Source organism: Brassica rapa, chromosome A02 (genome assembly GCF_000309985.2).
Source record: "Brassica rapa cultivar Chiifu-401-42 chromosome A02, CAAS_Brap_v3.01, whole genome shotgun sequence".
NCBI lineage: Eukaryota > Viridiplantae > Streptophyta > Magnoliopsida > Brassicales > Brassicaceae > Brassica > Brassica rapa.
Window position 1 is genome coordinate 11,309,983 of NC_024796.2, and position 22,235 is coordinate 11,332,217.

Here is a 22,235-nt window from a genome sequence, read left to right on the forward strand (position 1 = left end):
TTCGCCTTTCAATTAAAATTAATAGAAACAAAACTCGTGTACACTTCGGGGATAAGAGAGCTGATAGTTTGGTGAGGCTTGAGCCTCATGGGGCTGGAAATGAGAAAGTTTAGGGATATATGTAACGGCCCGGTTCCTAGCCCAAAAATTTTCTTAAGGAGAGCCCGTTAAGACTGCAGCCCATTAGGGTAAATGACCTAGGGTTCCCTCCTTTTCCTATAAATAAAGCTGCCTCCTCTCATTTTTCTCTCATTCTGAAACTAGAGCGAAGCTCTGCAGAGATTTAGAGAGACTAGAAAACCCTAGCCGTCAAGCTTCCCTTTTCCTCTTCTCTCTTCTTCTCTCACGCCTCCTCTCTCTCCCTCTCCCTCTCCTTTCTCTTTCCGTTGGTTCTCTTCCTCTCTCCTCGCCGTGAGTCCCCCGAGAGCAAGCCGAGCCGCCGGTGGTGGTGGTGGTGGTCGTCCAAGTGGTGATGGGGTGATCGTCCGAGTGTGGTGATGGTGGTGGATGTGTGGTGTTGTGGTGGTGACCAGATCTCGTCTCTCTTGTTTACTTGTTCCAGATCTGTTCAGATCTCATCCCCTTTGTCTCCTGTTCCAGATCCAGATCCAGATCTAGGCTAAGGTGGAGTGTTTCGAACCCAACCTTCTTTCATGGTTCTGTATACTCCTTTATGTTGGAGTTAGGCTTGATTAGACCCTGATTGGGAGTTAGGTTGATAGGACATGGTATTGCTAGGATGATAGATGAATGAATCATGATGCATAAGAACCCTCATACTGATAAATGGGACTTGATGAACTGAATTGAATTGTCGTGGTAATGATTGATTGGTAGTTGATACTTGTATGTTTGGTTGTGTTGTCCCATGTGTTGTTGTGATTGAAGTTAGGATGCTAGAGAGGAACAAATGCTAGGATGATAGATGAGCAATGATTATAAACGTTATTGAAGTAGAACTTGAATGCGATGTGTATTGTGTGTGACACCGATAACGGGTGGCGTCTAGTGATTTAGTCCAAGTTCAAGTATGAATGAAAAGGGAAAGTAATTGGGAATGGGGAGGATTAAGTGAAAACGATAAGGAAGTGAAATGATAAGTAAAAGTATGAAAGAAGGATGTTAAGGTTAAGCATGGGTGGGAAAGCATATAGAGAGTCTAAGGTTTGTAGGTGGGGTAAGTGGTCCAAGCTAGGTATCCATAGGAGATGTGGCGAATCCACATGAATATGGAAGCACCCATAGGAGATGTGGCGAATCCACATGAATATGGGGTAGAAGCCTAGTGGGGGGCTACCCACTGAGGAAAAGAGGAAAAGAGGAAAAGAGGAAAAGATGAGAAGTTGAAAAGGATGTGCATTGTAGGGTTTTAGCTCATGGTCGGGTAACGGGGAGTTAAAGGTGTCATAGGGTCGGGTCGGACGGACAAGAGGAGTCGGTTAAGTCTAGGGTTTGACGTGTGTGGCAATGAGTGAGATCATTGTATTGATTGATCGCTAGGTTGTTAGAAATGAATGGAAGTGATTGTGGAAATTGCAGATAACATTAGGAAATGATGAAAATGCATTAACTGATTGTAGTGGCTAGTCAGTCCTAGTTCCCGCATGGAGTAGTATAGAGTGTCATGCGGGCAGGCTGGTCTAGAACCACTTCACTGAGTAACTTGTTGCTCACCCCTCCATTTCCATTTTTCCTGTGCGCAGGACTGTAAGTAGAAGTATATGGATGTGGGTATGACGGTATTTCAAAGAAGGTTATGCGCTCGTCTCTCGGGACCAGTAACGGGACACGTAGGGTTGTCTAGATGAGTAGACACGTGTCCATAACGCCCCTTCGATAACCCCGGTCGGACTCCGGGGAATCGGGCTGTTACAATTGGTATCAGAGCGGGTTAAGATCCCTTAGTTCTGTCCTAAGGGATCAGCATTTCCGACGTTTTCGAAAAAAAAAAAAAAAAAAAAAAAAAAAAAAAAAAAACTTGTTTTCATTAAAAGAAAAGAGTTTGTAAAAGTTTTGTTTCTTCTAACACTCCTGGAAATGATTTCAAAACCACCCATTATATCTATACGTTATTATGATTTTGATCGGATCCATTGTATTTGCAAAATTTCTTTTTGAGCTTAATTCATTCATTGGTTTTTAAAAGATCCCCGAGCAAAGTTGTTCTCGCCTTGTGTGCCTCCCTTGTATGATGTGTGATTGTGTGAGTTCCTTTTGTTATCGGATGTTAAGTTTGGAAGTCTAGGGCTTGGAATTCGGGGACGAATTCCGATTAACAGGGGAGAATTGTAACGGCCCGGTTCCTAGCCCAAAAATTTTCTTAAGGAGAGCCCGTTAAGACTGCAGCCCATTAGGGTAAATGACCTAGGGTTCCCTCCTTTTCCTATAAATAAAGCTGCCTCCTCTCATTTTTCTCTCATTCTGAAACTAGAGCGAAGCTCTGCAGAGATTTAGAGAGACTAGAAAACCCTAGCCGTCAAGCTTCCCTTTTCCTCTTCTCTCTTCTTCTCTCACGCCTCCTCTCTCTCCCTCTCCCTCTCCTTTCTCTTTCCGTTGGTTCTCTTCCTCTCTCCTCGCCGTGAGTCCCCCGAGAGCAAGCCGAGCCGCCGGTGGTGGTGGTGGTGGTCGTCCAAGTGGTGATGGGGTGATCGTCCGAGTGTGGTGATGGTGGTGGATGTGTGGTGTTGTGGTGGTGACCAGATCTCGTCTCTCTTGTTTACTTGTTCCAGATCTGTTCAGATCTCATCCCCTTTGTCTCCTGTTCCAGATCCAGATCCAGATCTAGGCTAAGGTGGAGTGTTTCGAACCCAACCTTCTTTCATGGTTCTGTATACTCCTTTATGTTGGAGTTAGGCTTGATTAGACCCTGATTGGGAGTTAGGTTGATAGGACATGGTATTGCTAGGATGATAGATGAATGAATCATGATGCATAAGAACCCTCATACTGATAAATGGGACTTGATGAACTGAATTGAATTGTCGTGGTAATGATTGATTGGTAGTTGATACTTGTATGTTTGGTTGTGTTGTCCCATGTGTTGTTGTGATTGAAGTTAGGATGCTAGAGAGGAACAAATGCTAGGATGATAGATGAGCAATGATTATAAACGTTATTGAAGTAGAACTTGAATGCGATGTGTATTGTGTGTGACACCGATAACGGGTGGCGTCTAGTGATTTAGTCCAAGTTCAAGTATGAATGAAAAGGGAAAGTAATTGGGAATGGGGAGGATTAAGTGAAAACGATAAGGAAGTGAAATGATAAGTAAAAGTATGAAAGAAGGATGTTAAGGTTAAGCATGGGTGGGAAAGCATATAGAGAGTCTAAGGTTTGTAGGTGGGGTAAGTGGTCCAAGCTAGGTATCCATAGGAGATGTGGCGAATCCACATGAATATGGAAGCACCCATAGGAGATGTGGCGAATCCACATGAATATGGGGTAGAAGCCTAGTGGGGGGCTACCCACTGAGGAAAAGAGGAAAAGAGGAAAAGAGGAAAAGATGAGAAGTTGAAAAGGATGTGCATTGTAGGGTTTTAGCTCATGGTCGGGTAACGGGGAGTTAAAGGTGTCATAGGGTCGGGTCGGACGGACAAGAGGAGTCGGTTAAGTCTAGGGTTTGACGTGTGTGGCAATGAGTGAGATCATTGTATTGATTGATCGCTAGGTTGTTAGAAATGAATGGAAGTGATTGTGGAAATTGCAGATAACATTAGGAAATGATGAAAATGCATTAACTGATTGTAGTGGCTAGTCAGTCCTAGTTCCCGCATGGAGTAGTATAGAGTGTCATGCGGGCAGGCTGGTCTAGAACCACTTCACTGAGTAACTTGTTGCTCACCCCTCCATTTCCATTTTTCCTGTGCGCAGGACTGTAAGTAGAAGTATATGGATGTGGGTATGACGGTATTTCAAAGAAGGTTATGCGCTCGTCTCTCGGGACCAGTAACGGGACACGTAGGGTTGTCTAGATGAGTAGACACGTGTCCATAACGCCCCTTCGATAACCCCGGTCGGACTCCGGGGAATCGGGCTGTTACAATATATATGTGAACTAAAGTTGTGCGAGCCATGACGACCGTCAAAGATATTAAAACAAAAGGTTGGTTTGGGAAATAAATGGACATGACATTAAACTACAAACAACTACTCTTTTTAGTTGGCTGTCACGTGGACACTTGTACTAGTCAAATGATCGGACCCCTCTGACTACATCTTCAAGTCAGTGAGGCCACAAGTGAATTAAATTCAAGAAACAAAAAAAGAAAGTAGTTTCTAATTCTATACAGAAAAAGAAAGAAATAGAAACTGCAAATCCTAATCCATCCCGAAAACAAGAAACATAATCCTTCAGAAGCAAATTAAATACCATTCCTCCTCTTCTTTTTTTTTTTACATTTTGATGTTAAGTAAATTTAACTCTGGTTATTCTTGGCACTTCCCACATTTAAATGATGCTTTCAAATGCAACTTCTGTGTGAGATGTGGTCTTCAAGCTCGACGATGAATCCCCCAAACCTTTTAGTAGCTTAAGCACGTCAGCTACATCATCCAAGAAGTACTTAGCCTTGCTTGGTTTTCTCCCAACAGTGCATGCAAAAACCTCTGGTTGAATCAGAAGCTCTGGATTTGTCACCGTACTCAACATACCCTCAAACATGTCCTCGTCAGACCTGTCATCTCCTATGCATATCACCATCTCTGGTGGCTCCCCACGTTCAACCATCTCCCGGATTACTTTCTCAGCAGCTAGACCTTTGCTTACACCCTGAAACTCAAGGACAAGACTCAGAACATGTGTGTTAATTTAGTAAGGGAGTGTTTTTATTCTTTTTTGCTTACCTGTGGTTTTACTTCAACAATGTGTTGACCCTTCTTGACAACAACAGGCTCATTCGCAAGCACACTCTCTAGGTGATCAAGAAGCTCCTTAGCTTGGCAAGAACCAAAATCTGGATCAGCGTCTTGATGATGCCATACCAAAGCACTCTCTTTAAACTCTATACTAGACCCATCTGTTGCCTCCATGTATGATCTCATAACAGGCTCCACCATTGCCTTCCACTCTGTACCCGTAGACGCGTAACAAGTCTCCCATTCTTTCTTGCTATTCCACCTAAACCCCCACAAACAAAAAGAATTTTCTTTATATTCAAAACAACCATTCAAAGGATATGAAAAAATCAGAAAACTGAGTATAATAAATAATCTAAAAAAAGTTTTTATTTGTAATAGTTATAATGTTTTAATTGATAAAAAACAATTAACCAAAAATATTTTTGATAGTAAATTTGGTTTTAAAAACACTGGACAAGACTATGCATTAATACACATACCTTATGAAGTATCCATGTTCAGCAGCTATACCAAGATTCTCACAAGGAGACAACCACTCGCTCAGAGACTCTGGTCCTCTCCCACTAACAATAAACACTGTGTTCTTATCATCTTCACAAAGAGCCTTCAGAACAGACAAAACCTCAGCACTTGGATCTTGAGTAATGGAGCTTTCAGGGACCAGAGTCCCATCATAATCAAGAAATATAGCTCTCCTCTGCGCTTTCCTATAAACCGGAACAATGTGTTCCACAGACAGCTTCCTAAAGCTAGGAGACAGCGACAAAACCCTAAACCCTAATCCAAACCCAATCCCCCAGCAACGCTTACTGTAATGATCCTTGCAAGCTCTCTCAAGATCCTGCATGAAGCTCTTCGCCCAGTAACCAACATCATGAGTACTAATATAATGGTAATGCTTCTCATGCCTTAGCTGCTTCTCAGCTTCACTCATTTTAAGAGCCGAGTTCACCGCTTGAGCAACGTCATCCACATCCCATGGATTCACTCTAATAGCACCACTCAGAGAAGGCGAGCATCCAATAAACTCAGACACAACAAGAGTACTCGTCCTAGGCGACGAATCATTAACAAGACTCCCTCCTTGCCTGCAGACTATATACTTATAAGGCACCAAGTTCATACCATCTCTCACCGCATTCACCAAACAGCAATCCGCAGCAGCGTAGTAAGCGCTCTTCTCGTAACGAGGAACAAGACGGTCTATCAACACTATAGGCTTGTAATCAAGACTACCGTAGCGCTCGTTGATCCTTTTAGCAGTCACGTAGGTCTCTCTCTTAGCTTCTTCCACGTCTTTACCAGAGGTTCTCGCGGGGTTGACTATCTGAACAAGAACTACTTTCCCTCTCAAGTGCCAGTACGTCTCGAAGAGACTCTCCATCGCCAAAAGCTTTAAGCTAATGCCTTTGAAGATGTCCATGTCGTCGATGCCGAGGACCAGCTTCTTCCCTTTGAACTCTTCTTGGATCTCTTTAATCTTGGCCGCGGCTGAAGGGAGGTTGAGAACAGACTCTAACCTACCCATGTGGACACCGACGGGGAGGATCTTGATGAACACGGTCCTACCAAAGTAATCAAGACCGATGTGTCCGCGCTTAGACTGGTAATCAAGACCGAGCATTCTACTACAGCAAGACAAGAAGTGTCTCGCGTAGTCAAACGTGTGGAAGCCGATGAGATCACAGTTCAGCAAGCCTCTGAGGATCTCGTCGCGGACGGGTAACGTCCGGTAGATCTCTGAGGAAGGGAAAGGGCTGTGGAGAAAGAAACCAAGTTTGATTCTGTTGAAACGTTTCCTCAAGAAGGTGGGGAGAACCATGAGATGGTAATCTTGGATCCAGACGTAGTCGTCCTCGGGGTTGATGACTTCCATCACCCTGTCGGAGAAGATCTTGTTGGCGGAGACGTAAGCCTGCCAGAGCTTTCTGTCGAAACGGTCACCGTGGTCGGGGAACATGGGGAGCATGTAGTGGAAGAGAGGCCACAGCTGGTGTTTGCAGAAGCCGCGGTAGTACATTTCTTGAAGGTCTTTGGGTAAGAAGGTGGCGACGGAGTTGAAACTGGTGAGGAGGGTTTGCGAGACTGCTTCTTGCTCGTTTGGTTCCACGTGTGCGTTGAGGGAGCCGACGTAGAGGAACTCTGTGTCTGGAGGGAAGCCGTCTTTGAGCTGGAGCTGGAGAGAGTCTTCGTCCCATGAGAAACTCCATTTGCCTGTTTCTGAGTCTCTTTTGGATTGGAGAGGTAACGTGTTGGCCACGATGATCTTCCTCTCGCGTGGAGAAGAAGTTACCTCGGAGGAGCCGGAGATGATTCCTGGAACGGTCATGACGCGTGGGAGAGAGAGGTTTCAAGTTGATACGTCGAGAAAATTCGCGCAGGGTCTTGTTACCATGTAGACCAGAAGCTAAAGACTAAAGAGCTTTGTGTCTTGTTCGAATAACTTCCAAAACGATGTCGTTTCTGTAAATAAAGAGATTAAAAAGGTATTAGATGCTAATTAATCATCATTGTCAGGTCTAATCAAAAGCATGAGATTATACAATAAACAGATCAAAAACACAAGAGCTTGTGTCTTGTTCACAAAGCGGTGTCGTTCTTATAATCTACAAATAAAGAGATTAGAAGGCTATTAGATGCTAATTGAACATCATTTTCAGGCCTAATCAAAGCATTGGATTATACCATAAACAGATCAAGAACACGAGCTTGTGTCTTTTTCGTACAAAAACGCTGTCGTTTATACAATCAACGAAATAAGAAGCTATTTAGATGCTAATTAATCACCATTGTTAGGGATAATCAAAGCATGAGATTATACCATAAACAGATCAAAAACACATAAGGATTTAGCGTTAAGGATCTAAATATGTATGGATCAAAACACAGTTGTATAAAGACGGAGATATCGCCGGAAACTCACCGTCTCCGTCGTTTCTTGATCTCTGAACCGGTGGATGTTTATATTATTGTGGTCAAACCGGTTAATGGAAAGCTTGCGAAGATGATGGAGAGAAGAAAGAGACTCGGAACTCTTTCGGATATTCGCAGCACTCAAGAGAAAGATTCAGAGAGAGGAAGAAAAAGAAAGAAAATAAAATATGAGATTTCAAGAAAGGAAAACTTATATATGCGGAAATATATTCATATATTATACACGTTTTCTAACGATCTATTTGCTTTTCTATATTACTATAAAAAAGTTCTATATTTTGAAATTTATTTAATATTATCATATCGTAGCTTTTGCTCTGTACGTTCTTTTGGCGATAATGTTTTGGATAAGTCTTTTGGGAGGCCGCCATAAGAAATTACGATGGTACCCTTTGCCTTCTTTCTTATCGACTAATATTGGGTTTGGTAGATTAGTGTGTGGGGGTGGTGGACCAAACTTTGTATTTTACACTCAAGAACAGATTAATATAATCCTTAATTAAATTTTACCAACTCGCATCTTATCCTATTGTCTGGGGTTTATATGGATATTATGGGGTCCCCCATTTACATATATAAGAGTCAAATTATACTTACAAGATAATTTTTATCCCAATGTTTAAAAATATTTGAAAAGGAGACAAATTCAAATCATGGCTTCTATTACACTGTTTGGTTAAATTTCATTTATGAATAATATATATAGCCTTTAGCATGATTAGTACTATATTGCAAATGCATGTCTCATTAATCATTAGCACATGGTTTTTCTGATGGTAATGTTCTGAAGCATGTGAGGACTGAACCTAAAACTGAAAAACAATACCAATAGTATAACAAAAAAAATTGTTCTAAAAAGAAAATTGAATACCTAATGGTCCTAATCCATCGGATACAAGTTTATTCTAAAGAATATTCTGAAATAATATAATTAGTTCCAACTTCCAAGTATAACATAATCAAGTGAATAAAGGGTACGGTAAAAATCATGTGAATCAATAATTAAAAGAACTACTCCAAAGTACAAAGTTGAAACAAAGTTTGAAAATAAACATATCTTATCGTTATCCACTGGTGACGAGAAATGCCTAGTCGCCTGCCTACCCACGATCTATTACTCTATTAGTGCTGTTTATTAGATTTATAAACAGTACGGATTATGCAAAAAAAGAAAATATCGAGGTGTATGCACACGTTATCTTCATATGATTTTAGGACGCCCACTAACCCTAAGACCCAGTGGCTGGTTAAGTAAATAATGTTGAACCTAAAGGTCTTCTTTTTACATCCCACGTTGCCTCGAAAGCCAATGCGGATTGGGAGATTGGATCCGACGTATCCGATAAGACCCTTTCTTCTTCCTTTCATATTTTTAAAAAGTTTATTTTATAAATAAATTTTCAAGTCCAGTGGATATAATTAAATAAATAAAAACTAATTTCACAGCTGTAGTTTCTCTTCCCCTATTCGAAAGGGCCATGCGCGTGGGTGCAAATTATTAAATAAGATTATTTCTTTTATGTAAACAAAAAACAAAGTAAACCACTTTTTTTGAAACTTAAACCACTTTTTTCTTTGATATATACTCCCTTCTAAAATGCATTCTTTGAATCTTTGGTGGTATTAATCTTGGTTAACATTATTATTTGTTTTCTTACGGCAAGAAACTAGTTTCCAGGAAAAATAGTAACACACTGTGTAATGATCTTCCATATTTTTATTAATTAATGTTTTAAAATTGTGTACATAAACTAAAAAACATATATTTTAAAAATAAAATGTATTACCTACAAATAATTCAATAACAAAATCAAATTTCGTTATACAATATAAACATCAAAATATAATTTTAAGAAAAACATCAAAATAATAAATTTTATATTCTTTAACAAAAAACAAAAAAACAAAAAAATTATATTGCAAATTAAATGTCTTCTATGCGAGTTGATCCTAACAGGTATTGAGCCAAAACATAGTTTATCCAGACAGGCAGACATAATCGTCGGCCAAGGTGGGGCCTTAGTCATAAAAACCAATACGAATCCGACACGATGTCAATTTCGTAATGTCTTAAGTGTGAGTGGGACCCATGGGGTTGAATAAGAAACGAGGATCAGAATGTTTCCGAAATGGATAAGTGTTTCCCTATATTTCTGCAGAACTGCGTTCCCACTTACGTAACTAGTCAAAAAATTGATAGCCAATGAATTATTGACACGTCATAATAATGTTTTATTTACATGGGAAAGGATCTGTGCATGTCTGTATGAAAAGCCAAAGCCAACCTTAGAACCTTCCCTTTTTATTTATGATTACCGGGCTGTCTCATAGCTGTAACATCAAGTACTTACATTTTATTTTTTGGATTTAAAATATAAGCCGACATATTGAATCTTTTTTCTTTTGTATTTATACTGCTTTTTGTTTTTGTTACAAGCTGTCATTGAGAGTGTTTAATGCAATACTCTATTTTGTTCGCCTTCTAGCAAGAGTTAATGATTTGGTTTCTAACAACTTGTGGTTGGGCATTTTCCCTTCTTGATAGCTTAGATTGTAAAACGAAACAGAATTAGTCTTGTTCGAATTATACGTTATGGTTGGGTATTCGGGGAACCGATCGGATTTTTGTTCGAATTCAATCGGGTTTCGATTCAAATACAATCAAATTTTGGGTTTTCGAATTTATAAAGTTTAGCTATTTAGATATTATAAAGTTCAGTTTAAATTCAGTTCAAGTTTAGTTGTGTTTGGTTCAGATTTTGGAGCTTAGTCAATTTTTTCCAAAATATTATTTTGTACTTGGTTAAATCTGAAAACCAAATAAAAATTATATGAAATAAAATACCAAAAATAAAAAATTGAAATGAAAATGCTCTTGTCAGGATCTTTTTGGGTTGTAATGTAACTTTTGACAAGTAAACCTAAAGAACAAAGATAATGAAATCATAGAATAAAATTCAAAAATTATTTGCAAATACATCATATCAGATAAACCCGGAACAAAAAATACATTGAACCCAATAAATTCGATTATATAAAAGAAGGAAGAGTACCAAATAACAAAATATATTAAACAAAATATTTGACTTAATTTTCTGTGATAAATACTTGTTTTTGTTACTCAATGAAAAAATATTTTGAATACTTATTCGAGAATGAGTTCGGGTTTGATATGAATATTTTCTAAAATTTAGGTGGTGTTATTCAATCATGTATTTTAATAGAGTTTAAATCAAAACACAATCTACTGTTATTCAAATGATGATTCTAAATTCTATTTTAAAATCTAGTGTTATTCAGTGAATGATTTAAATCCAGCTTTTAAAATCTAGTGTTATTCAACTTTCAAGTATTTTAAAGTTCTTTGTATTTTAAATTGATTTCAAATCATCTCTTATAGATTTTTATGAACAAATGAATGAATTCAAAATCTGAGGTCTACTACAGAGATTTTAGAATTCATCAACTTAAAACTTTAAAATTTGAAAGATTATAAAACATTAATAACTGATTTAAAATCAGTGATTGAATAACACCCCCTTAATTTTGGGTTTTTTAGATATCCATTTGGATTTGGTTTTGGTTTAGATAAAATATATAACCTAAATATCATTAAACAAGATCTAGTCGGTATTTATGTCAAATTCGATTTAGTTTAAATTTATCTTTATCAAATTGGATTCGGTTAAGATTTTCTGATTTGGTTCATTTGCCCATCCGTTTACGCCGTATACGGCATCAACTACATTGAGTACGACACTGAAAGTAGGATCTTTGGGTGACTAAGTTCTTATCCATCCACACAAATGTTTTTTTTTCAAATTATAAATGTGCTTGAAAATTAGTTTCTCTTCATTTTACAATAATATTGAATGTCAAAAAATAACCACCGATATATAATTGAATCGTTGGTTCTCTTTAGAAAGCTCTTGTTTAACACCATTTTTTAATTCAAAACGCTTAGAAAACATATGGTCGAATTATGGATTGGTATTAGCCTTTATTTTGAACTCAAACTAATTTAACATTTTACCTATTTTTTAGGTATTTATATATTTTTTGTGTTTCTGAATCGTTTGATAATTCATACGATTTTGTAGGTTTGAGCGTTTTTAACTCAACCCGAAGTACCGATCTTAGCCCAAACCGGAAAAACCGAAACCGAATCCAAACTGTTTTACAAAAATATCCGAAAGGAATTTATGAGCTTACTACTTTGGACTTTGGTTATAACCTGAACCGAACCGAAATCCGAATTAGGACTCGAAGATATCCAAAATTAGTTAAATATGTTAATGTTTTTATATATATTAAGATGATTTAGATATTTTAGAGTATTCAAAATATCTTTGTACTTTGTTTTATTTGTTATTTTGAATAATTTTTAATTAGATTTGTAAATCATTTACATTTTTTGAAAAAAATTTGGTCAATTTTCGAGGTTTTTAAAAATATATTTTTATACGACTTTAAACATTGGCTAAATCCGATCCGAACCCGGAAGGAACCGAACCAAATCCGATCCAATAATTAGTAAAAATCGAATGGTACTTATGAGCATAACACCGAAAATCCGAATCACCCTGACCAAAACCGAACGGACCACCGAACGCCCAGGCCTCGATTTTGTTTGTAAGTTAATCATCGGAAAATATTTTTAAAGTACGTCAATTTTTAAAAACATTATTATCTGTTTTTGTAGAATATTTTGGTTTTCTTTTTGAAGAGCTTTTTGGAAGGATATCTGGTAGCCAACAACTTAATACTATAATCAAACTCTTATTTACATATCATCAAGGTTAGAGCATTTACAAAAAGGAACTATATTTTAAAGTTTCTAAGACTCTATATTTGAAGTTTAAAGGTGTTCTTTTTCAAAAGTAAAACTTCAAACTCAACTTCAAAACTATTTATATTTTATAATATGGTCCTTATATTTGTCATAACTAATTTGAATTCATAAAACTTTTGTAAATAACCAACAATATATAAACATATTACAACAATTTTATTAATAAAATATTCTATTAAAATATAAAAATTTAAATAAAAATAACTTAATTAATATTAAACGTCAAACAAAATATAATATTATTTCATAAAATGATTTTCGTAATGCATATATGATCTATTAGTGCATTTCGAAGTAAAAATAGCTCTCCTCATTTTTACTTTGTAGATTACGAGCTAAAAGTTGTTGAAATCGGGTAATATTGGACTTATAAATACATTAGATCGGAACAAGAAAGTAAAAGAGAAACATAAAATATTGTTAAAAGACTAATTTCTTTTCGATGATATTAATACTCGTGAATATATTCGATATGAACAAGAAAGAATTGTACGAAACATAGTAAAATACATCAAAAACAACAACAACCATCTTCAGTTACACAAAAAAATTTGGACAATATTTGAAAATTTTAAAGGTTCGGGATCAAACTTACCTAACTATTAGTATTGTTGTAATATTTAAATTTGTGTAATAGTTATGTCTGCAAGTAATTTTTTAAAAATATTTTTGTTAAGTTTTTTTTGTATATTATTGTTGTCTAAATCTAGCTTAAAATATTTTAAATCTTATTTTAAAGTTTTATTTAATTTTATGTGTAAAATTTAAAATCTGTAAAAAAAATTAAAATATTTATGAGATATAATTTTTTTAAGGATTAAAATAATAAGCGAGTAAATATTTATGAACCATAAAGCTGATGTATGATTGTATGGACCAAAATGTAAATAAAAATATGAAACTTCAAATTTGAAGTTTTGAATAGTGAAACTTTCAAATATAGAGTTTCACTCTTCAAAACTTCAAATTTGAAGTTTTGAAGTTATTTTTTGAAGAACAAAAAACTTCATATTTAAAGTTATAGAGTGTTTTTTGGAGATGCTCTTAAAAATGTGTTTTAAATACTCTTAAAGTGTATAGACTTTCTTGAAAAACAAAATCGTTGTATAATTTTATAAAAATACTGTTATTGTGTCAATAAATCCTTTAATAAGTAATAAAATCAATAACATAACTAACATTTTACAATCAGAAAAATATAATTATAATATAAAATAGTCACAGCTTCATCTAGTTTTACCTTTTTATCGTATAATACATAATTTATCAACATTACTAACACAATGCCTGAAATTTCGAATATTTTAAAGCAACTAGAAAATTTACAAAGTAAATAATTAACTAGGAACACACATAAAAGTCAAGAATATACAGTAACTGAAATTCACATATAAAAAATCATCCAATGAGATTGCTTAGATATTTCCAATAAAAAAAGCAGGTTTGAATCCTACAAAACATAACAAAAACGAAAAAGAAAGGATAACAAAAAATTTAAATGCACGTGCTTTTTAATCATAAACAGTTGAGCTGGCTCTTTGAGTATATTATCCAAAGTCAGATTGCTTTCAGACAAATACAACTCGGACGACATTGACAACTCGACGGCAGGATCCTCATCTTCGGATTCGGTTCGGTCCAACTAATTCTTACCAGTAAAATTAAACCGGTCAGGGTTCAACTACATATGTCTACAACTTCACCACCCACAAATGTCTCATTACACAAAACTAAGAGCTAAAATGTTTATTCAATCAAATAATGAAACATGTTTTCTACAATCAAAGAAGATATGGATCCTTAGTATATACAAACATCACTATGGCTATCAGAGAAGAGACATTGTTCTCTTCCAAAACTGATCTTGGGCTCCAAGCATCGGCTCAGAGTCGGCTTTTCGGGGTGAAATCTTGGAGCCAGAAGTGTTCGTCTCTGTGGTTTGAAAGCTTCTGAGAGAGGAAGTGGTGATGTCATCAAATCTCCAGTCGGTTAGATAGCCTGGCTCGAAAGTGACATGACTGACCTCAACATCTCTGGTGATGTCATCAAATCTCCAATCGGTTAGGTAGCCTGGCTTAGAAGTGACATCACTGACCTCAACATCTCCTGGCAACATGGCCACTACTCGTGACATTGGTGGTCTCAAGGAATGAGATGCTTGTGTGCATAGCAGAGCAACGCCAATCACTCGTTTCACTTCTTCCACATTGAATTCACTTAGCCTATCATCTATCAGTTCGACTTCACGGCTTTTCTCGTGTAGATTCCATGCCTGTTTCAGCAGAGATACAAAAAGGATCCTTAGATTTCGTTACACTCAGTTGTGGAAGTGAGTGAGGACGTACCCATTCAAGAAGATATTTTTTCTCATCATCTAAGATCTCATCAGAGTTTGGCCTTCCACTAACTAGCTCAAGAGCCACAACACCAAATGCATACACATCTGTTTTCTCTGTCAGATGTCCACGCATTGCATACTCTGGCGCAAGATAGCCTCTGCATTGATATAGCAACACCACTTAAAAGTGTTATAAATCCAAAATAATGTTGAAACCAAACGCAGAGCTAAGGTTGTCAGGTTTTAGGGAGACTTACATGGTCCCTGCAACTCCGGTACTTATGTGAGTTTTCTTGCCATGGTATAGTTTCGCCAGCCCAAAATCAGAAACTTTTGGGACCAGTTCGGAGTCTAGCAAAATGTTGCTGGCCTTCACATCCCTGTGTACAATGCGAACCCTCGCCTCCTCGTGGAGATAGACTAGTCCTCTGGCTACTCCCAAGCATATCTCGAAACGTGTTGACCAATCAAGATGTAAACTCTTTTCCCCTGCATCAATCACAAGTACACAATGAGTGATTTTAGCTTGGCAGAAGCATGTATGTTATGTCTGTTCATTACCAAATAGTGCCTGATCGAGACTTCCATTAGGGAGATACTCATATACGAGCAAACGATGATCTCCTTCAAAGCAGCAGCCGTAAAGAGTCACAAGGTTTCGATGTAGAACTGTAGAAATTGTTACAATTTCTGCAACAAATTGTCCTTTCCCTTGCCGAGATCCAACAGACAACAACTTCACAGCTACCTCTCTTCCATCTTTGAGGTTTCCCTGTTGAATGTGTCATTCATACCGTATATAAAGGTATTACATATTTACATTTACTGTTCTTTCAACGAATATACAGTTACTTCGGTATGGGACTTACTTTATAAACAGGCCCAAATCCACCCTCTCCGAGCTTGTTTGAGAGATTGAAATCTTGAGTTGCACTTTTAAGTTCTGAGTAAGTAAATGTGTAAGGCTTTATTTCCATACTAAGCAGTTCTGCAAGAAGAAAAAAAAGTTCTTAAACGAAGCAATCTGAAAGATGATATCCAAGTTTGATTTTGACGAAGGGCCATACTAAGTAGCTCTACAAGAAGAAAAAAAAAAAAACAGTTCTTATTACCTTCATCATCAGTGTATGGCTTTCTTCTTTGTCGTATTGTGAAGATAACAACGCCCGCAAGGAAGCTAAAAAGTCCTACGCCAACAATGACACCGACAATGACACCAGTCCTATTATTTTTCTTTGATGGTGGCTTATTACTCACAGTTGGTGTAAAATCTGAGCAGCAATATGTAACAATTACTTAGGTATTTACTCGCATCAGAGACAGTGAAAATCACTATTGTGTGTTACCTGCCGCTGCACTGACTGCCGATATTATAGGCCCATAAGCACCCTGAATAGGAATACAACATGTTCCTTTTCCAGCCCAGAAAAGATGAACTTCGAGGTAATTTTCTGTCACATTTGCTTTATATTCTCTACGAACTGCCCTATCAGTGAAGCCACCAGCTGTTCTGCGTACATCAAAATCCTTTTCCACAAGTCTTCCCTGTAAAAGAATTTTCATTAGAACCAATGTCGCAGGAAGATTATCTACGGCTTGATAAAATGGTGCACACCTGGACATAAATGTCAAATCTCCGTCTTCCAAACCCTGTCCAAGAGTTAGAACTTGTCATTTGTATTTCAGCAAACTGAAGTGTGACGTTATAGACTCCATTTTCGAGCTCCAGACCATAATATCTTATGGAAGATGGAGAAAGTCTTGCTGTCTGAAAAAGCTCCGAGTCTGAAGTGTTGGTAAATTGTGATAGTAAAGTTTCTGTATATCTATTATTGCTACTTCCGGCAAAGCGACCAATGCTACTAACTGCCCATCTCCTAGCAGCATTCACGAAAAACGAAGATGGTCCAAGATCCGCGTCATCTTTGTCATATAGTGCCCCACTAACAGACGTTATATCCGGGCCTCCGCAGTTGATTGAAAAGTTGTAATCTAAGACACCAATCATTAGAGAAATCTTATATTCATGTGCTTTTACTTGCAATCAATGTTCATGTATAAAGCTGTTATGAGGGTATATTCATGTGCTTTTGTTACACTTACAGATTCCTTTGCCTCCACTGCAACGGAAGTTCTTCTGCAGACAGTTCAGTCCTGATAAAACCCTTTTAACGAACAGAGAAATAATTTAAGAAATAAATTATACGTCATTTGTGATTCTGCAAAATAAAAAAGAGACACTTGTAAGAAAATCACCTGTTGTCAAGACCTTCCAGTGTAAAGCTGTTAGCAACTAGGTTGCTGCACAAATAATATACAGTTTTGTTTACTATTCACTTAATATATGATTATAAAACATATTTCCTTCACAAAAGAAGACTGAATATGATTATCTAAATAAGCCTAGTTAATAAAAATAAGGGAAATTTCTGAGATTGAAAAATATTGTGCCTATAAGTTGAGATATAGCCTTTTCACTTACAAATTCGAGTTTGGTAAGCTGACCCACGAAGGAAGACTTCCAGAAAAATTATTGTACGACACATCTCTGTAAGTAGAAAGAGGATATCAGGAGGATCTGTTAAACCTCTAAAAATAAAGGGATAAGATGAAACAATTAGGATTTGGTTATTCACATATTGCGCAAAGACTGGCTCTTTTGAGTGGGTAAGGAACCATTCAACGTGTTGTTTCCTAGAAACCTGATATATAGACAACAAATTTCCCCACAATTATTTGAACGGCTTTGCACAAAGACCTAAAAAGAAGCAGAAAATATAGCATCGTACAAGTGAGAAAGTGAAGTTAAATTGAAAAGTGAAGACGGTATTGGTCCATGTAATTTGTTGAAGCTTAAATCACTGGAAAACAGACACAAATTAAATCATTCCTTAGCAACGAATTAAATATGTCATCTCAATTTTTTTCACAGAAAAGACAATTCCATCGACATATGTACTTACACTTCGCGCAAGCTTGAGTATTCTCCAATATCAGATGGTATTTCCCCCGTGAGATTGCTGTTCCTCAATACTCTGCCACATAGATCATCAATGTTAAATACACAGAAGGGAGAGAAACAGATCAACAGTATATCTCGAATCAATGCTGCCTTACAATATACTTAGATTTTTCATGTCTTTGATGAATTCAAGAGAAGAGCTTCCATTGGATATATCTCCTAGCCTCCTACATTGAGAATATGAATATGTGAAGAAAGAGAAAGGGCGACAAATAATGAACTATGACAACATTGCAACACATACAGTTCTGTCAAAGAAGTTAAGTTGGAAAATGACGACGGTATCGGACCACTCAAACCAGTTCCGACAATTCTCCTGCAATAAAATACGGACCACTCAAACTAATATAGAAAGTATAAAAACACGACCATTTATATAACATTCCAGTAAATTAGATTTCTTCTTACAAGACAATAAGTTTGGTCCAGTTTCCAATAAATTCTGGTATCCGACCTGTAACTTCCAGATCCATCATCCAGCTGATACAACATTTTTGGGGGTAAAAAAATCACCCCAAGACCCAAAAACAAATTAATCTTTTTTGTAAATATGTGAATTTACTATAGCTTACACTCGTTGCAGCTCCACAAGATTAGCAAATGATAAAGGTATTTCCCCGCTAAGCCCAGAACTATCTATGTAGCTGCAATAGATGACTTCATATTATAACCAAGAAGTAAATACACAAAACATTGGACAGATGCACTCACATTTGCTGTAGCTTTGTACAACTCCCAATTTCAGCTGGCATAGAACCAGAAAAGTTATTTGAACCAATGCTACTGCACATATAGGTATAAAAAACCATCAAAACCCTCAAGAAGAGAACATCACCATATTTAAGCAAACAAGAAGCACCAAAGCTTACAGCATTTTTAGATTGGTAAGCAAACCAATCTCCTTGGGAACAGGGCCGGACAACGCATTGATCCCAAATGTCCTACGTGATAAAACAGTTGAACTCTGTTAACTGAACGAGCAAGAAAGAAAAATGTTGAAAGGTTTCACAGCCTTTACATCCATTCCATTCGAATCAGGTTCCCAATTGCAGGAGACAAGGGTCCTGTCAGCAAGTTTTGACCCAAGTTCCTGTAACAAAAAAGAGTAAAGATGTGATCTTGATGTCTTTTGGATGCATCACACAGTCTCAAGAATTGATTATATGAACTTGTGAGGTTTCTGATAAACCATACAGATTTGTGAGGTGTTCCAAAGTCCATAGCTCATCAGGTATAGTTCCTACAACATCTCTTGAATAGACCTTCCTGTGAAGAACAAAAAAAAAAAAAACAAATTTTGAGAGTCATTAAATCATATCTGCTGATTCTCTGAGGAAGAATGCATCGAACACATGGTGTGCACGAAGAGGGGAAAGAGGCTCTACAGTGCGGTGATGCGGCAGGTGGAGTTGGCGAAAGTACACGCGCATTTGATTATAGGGTTGTAGGCAGGGTCATCGACGTCGACATTGCCGTTTGTGGCGGCGCCGGAGCAAAGCTCGCCGCTGATGTTCCAATCATTCGACGCATTGATCTTCCAAGTCGCGAAAATCGAGTTCAGCGCACGCGCTGTTAAATCATATACTTATTCATTTGTTAATTAACAACGTTTAATATTAAAACATAAATTTTATATTTTACTAATTTTTTTGCATCTTTTATATTTATCACATATATCTCTATGTTAAATTGATGCACTTTCGGTTTTTATTTTACTTTTTTTCTTTTAAAAAGTTTGGTTTTATATAGTTACAGAGTGGAAATGAAATACCTTCACTTGAACAATATGGAATGAACAAGTATAAACATCTTGCTGTGAAAACTAATAACATTGTTCTTATTATGACAAATGTTTTGATAAAGACATATCAAAGTGCAATTTATTTATCAGCATCTTCTTAGACTAAATTATATTTTGATTTTGTTACTAACTTCGAAAATGTACTATTTTAATTGTTTGGATGTTTATTAAATATTTAAACTTAATTAGTTAAAATAATTTCTTTTCTTTTTTAATTTGTTTCTATTAATTTTAGCTATAATGTTTTTCTGTTGGATTAGTTTTGACGATATGATTGAAAATCCTTCAAAAAGTATAATGAAAATTCAAAAGCCTGACATTGTACTAATATTATTTGAGATTTCATCTCAAAATAATAGTATCTAATGAACAATTTTTATCATATCAAATACTAAATTAAATTCTTATGACATACTCTTTCTAGCATTGTATAAACTTATAAATTCCAGAATAAGACATTCATTTGTACGGCAACTATTACTAATATTATCTCATATAGTGGTAGGAATTACATATCATTGTTCAATTTGCTCAACAAAATTGATAAAATCAGACTTATCACTTTATTGCCAAACATGTGTTAAATCACAGTCCGTTGGAGTTTCTATATAATATTCACAATTTTATAGTTCTTAAAAATAAATATTCATCTTTATTAAAGTTTAAAATTTAAATAAACTTTTTTGAGATTCAGAATTAAACTCGTAGCAGATGATGGAAATGATTATGTAACTTTTGTCATAGTTGATGAAGATAATTCAAAAACAGCTAGATCAATTTCTGAAAATAAGCTTCATATTATAAAAATATGTACATATTAATTGTATCATCAAAATTTTATCAACATATCATGCTGACACATAAAAAACTAACTTGAATAAAGATTTAAAAATATTTGCAGAAGTGCACATTTGGTTTTGAACAAAACTTATTTATTCGAGATTTAAAAAGAAAATATTTTGAATCTTCTTATCAAAATTTTGCAGCTTCAAAGATTGAGAATTACAAAAAGATAATATACTACATATTATGTTTGATAGATCTCTTATACTGTGTAACTTAATATTTAAAATTCTGGTTTCTGTTTAGTCCACTTCAAGGAATAATTTCAAATTAAAACCTCAGAAAATTCATACAACGCACTAGTCTATATCTGATATATGTACGTGTTTCTATTTAAGGAAGACTAATGATTTAAAATATGCAGATTCAAACAAAACACTAAAGACTGATTGTTTAGTATCCCATTATGCTAGCACAATTAAGTTAGCCAACTATATAAAATCCAACACAAAATTAAAACATAAATCAAAGACAGACCGTCGTCCGGATGAGTAATAGTTCCGGTTCGGTTTTGAGCTCGAACGACGTGAACCAAACTGTAAATACACAAGAACCAGACAGTGAGTAGTAGACACGGAGGCCGTCGTAATCTAGGCATCGTTGACAGGAGAAAGAAGATCTTCTTAAAGAGCTGGAGGTTTTACTTTAGTTTCAAAAAAAACAACGGCTATGGTGTCTATGTAGATTTTGAAGAGATTAATTTGCTAATTTGATCTGATTTATAATCTAAGCAAACACACTAATCCCTAATTCGTTGAATTTTAAAACTTGATTGATGGCTGACTCTTAAAACTGTAGACATTTCAAAAATGTGCAATCAGTCACCGCCATAGTTATTACAACTTCCACCAGTAGCCTTTTAATTTCAATAATACACAATTAAGAGAAATTACACAGAAATTATACATTAAGACATTTTCTAATTTTACTTTTCAATATCAGACACTTCAAACTATCTAGACATTTTAAAAGATGAAAAAAGCCTCTTATCTCATTTTTGTCTCTTTCATTTCAATCTCTCATTTTTCTTTTTGGATCATCTTTTCTCCTTCTCATCTCACCATCTTATGATGCTTTTGTCAAACTATAAACGATAGAGAAAAGTCAAATCCAAAAACTTCAATTTTGCTTCACTCATTTATTCAATTAAAACAACTTTAATCACACTTTGATCATTCTTACCCATTCAAATCCTATAATATCTTTAGTCCTTTTCTTCACGGACGGTGGTGCAAGTCAACGAACGGCTGATACCAGGATGACGGAAGCAATATGAGATGAAATGATTTGCTTTGCTCTTACAGACTTAAAATTGTCTTTAGCTTTTATTCAAAATGTCACAAAAACGTTTAATTGATGGTTCTTATTCTTTTGTTTAACATTTGAATTTTGAAGCTCTAATTATTATTTTTTTTTGGGGGGGGGGGGGGGTGTGGAGGGGCGTAGTTGGTATATTCTTTAGTATTAATTTTTTATCTGTACTATTATTTGTTCCTTTTTGCATATATGTTTTTTGCTTTTGTTCATGCAAATGGACAATTTTCTTTATTAACATGTTTTTAGCAAAGACAATATTAACGAAATTATA

General features: G+C 36.0%; 2 protein-coding genes across 6 annotated transcripts; both read right to left on the minus strand.

The window, feature by feature from the left end:
• Positions 1 to 4,152: 4,152 nt before the first annotated feature.
• LOC103852641 (probable alpha,alpha-trehalose-phosphate synthase [UDP-forming] 8) lies at positions 4,153 to 8,130 on the minus strand. Of its 3 annotated transcripts, XM_033285582.1 has the most exons (5): positions 7,781 to 8,130; positions 7,597 to 7,606; positions 5,337 to 7,320; positions 4,843 to 5,116; positions 4,153 to 4,768 (listed from the first exon to the last, which is right to left on the minus strand). In XM_033285582.1, the coding sequence occupies exons 3-5, from the start codon at positions 7,184 to 7,186 to the stop codon at positions 4,448 to 4,450; spliced, it is 2,445 nt and encodes an 814-aa protein (XP_033141473.1). In that variant the 5' UTR covers positions 7,187 to 7,320; positions 7,597 to 7,606; positions 7,781 to 8,130; the 3' UTR covers positions 4,153 to 4,447. The 3 variants fall into 3 exon arrangements, with proteins under 3 accessions (XP_033141473.1, XP_009127784.3, XP_033141474.1); XM_009129536.3 differs by lacking the exon at positions 7,597 to 7,606; XM_033285583.1 differs by lacking the exon at positions 7,597 to 7,606 and having other exon boundaries at positions 5,337 to 7,327; positions 7,779 to 8,130.
• A 6,159-nt stretch (positions 8,131 to 14,289) lies between these two features.
• LOC103852643 (probable LRR receptor-like serine/threonine-protein kinase At1g56140) lies at positions 14,290 to 21,948 on the minus strand. 3 transcript variants are annotated; one of them, XM_018656810.2, is made up of 24 exons: positions 21,125 to 21,948; positions 19,389 to 19,572; positions 19,198 to 19,269; positions 19,022 to 19,093; positions 18,873 to 18,944; positions 18,715 to 18,786; positions 18,576 to 18,647; positions 18,412 to 18,483; positions 18,248 to 18,319; positions 18,099 to 18,170; positions 17,945 to 18,016; positions 17,771 to 17,842; positions 17,618 to 17,683; positions 17,464 to 17,529; positions 17,238 to 17,282; positions 17,085 to 17,146; positions 16,597 to 16,973; positions 16,328 to 16,526; positions 16,094 to 16,168; positions 15,851 to 15,969; positions 15,543 to 15,753; positions 15,239 to 15,470; positions 14,989 to 15,139; positions 14,290 to 14,915 (listed from the first exon to the last, which is right to left on the minus strand). In XM_018656810.2, the coding sequence occupies exons 1-24, from the start codon at positions 21,243 to 21,245 to the stop codon at positions 14,472 to 14,474; spliced, it is 3,072 nt and encodes a 1,023-aa protein (XP_018512326.1). In that variant the 5' UTR covers positions 21,246 to 21,948; the 3' UTR covers positions 14,290 to 14,471. The 3 variants fall into 3 exon arrangements, with proteins under 3 accessions (XP_018512326.1, XP_018512325.1, XP_033141472.1); XM_018656809.2 differs by having other exon boundaries at positions 16,094 to 16,252; positions 21,125 to 21,940; XM_033285581.1 differs by having other exon boundaries at positions 16,094 to 16,252; positions 18,715 to 18,748; positions 18,839 to 18,944; positions 19,389 to 21,930.
• Between the last annotated feature and the right edge of the window lie 287 nt (positions 21,949 to 22,235).

Excerpts from the sequence above, each read along its gene's own strand:
- LOC103852641 (XM_009129536.3), bottom strand. The coding sequence starts at position 7,186 with ATGACCGTTCCAGGAATCATCTCCGGCTCCTCCGAGGTAACTTCTTCT. Across the intron at positions 5,117-5,336 it reads GAACATGGATACTTCATAAG|GTGGAATAGCAAGAAAGAAT; the intron begins GTATGTGTATTA and ends GTGGGGGTTTAG. Across the intron at positions 4,769-4,842 it reads TTGTTGAAGTAAAACCACAG|GGTGTAAGCAAAGGTCTAGC; the intron begins GTAAGCAAAAAA and ends CTTGAGTTTCAG.
- LOC103852643 (XM_018656809.2), bottom strand. The coding sequence starts at position 21,245 with ATGCCTAGATTACGACGGCCTCCGTGTCTACTACTCACTGTCTGGTTC. Across the intron at positions 18,320-18,411 it reads TGGACCAAACTTATTGTCTT|GAGAATTGTCGGAACTGGTT; the intron begins GTAAGAAGAAAT and ends ATTTTATTGCAG. Across the intron at positions 17,843-17,944 it reads TACTCAAGCTTGCGCGAAGT|TGATTTAAGCTTCAACAAAT; the intron begins GTAAGTACATAT and ends TCTGTTTTCCAG.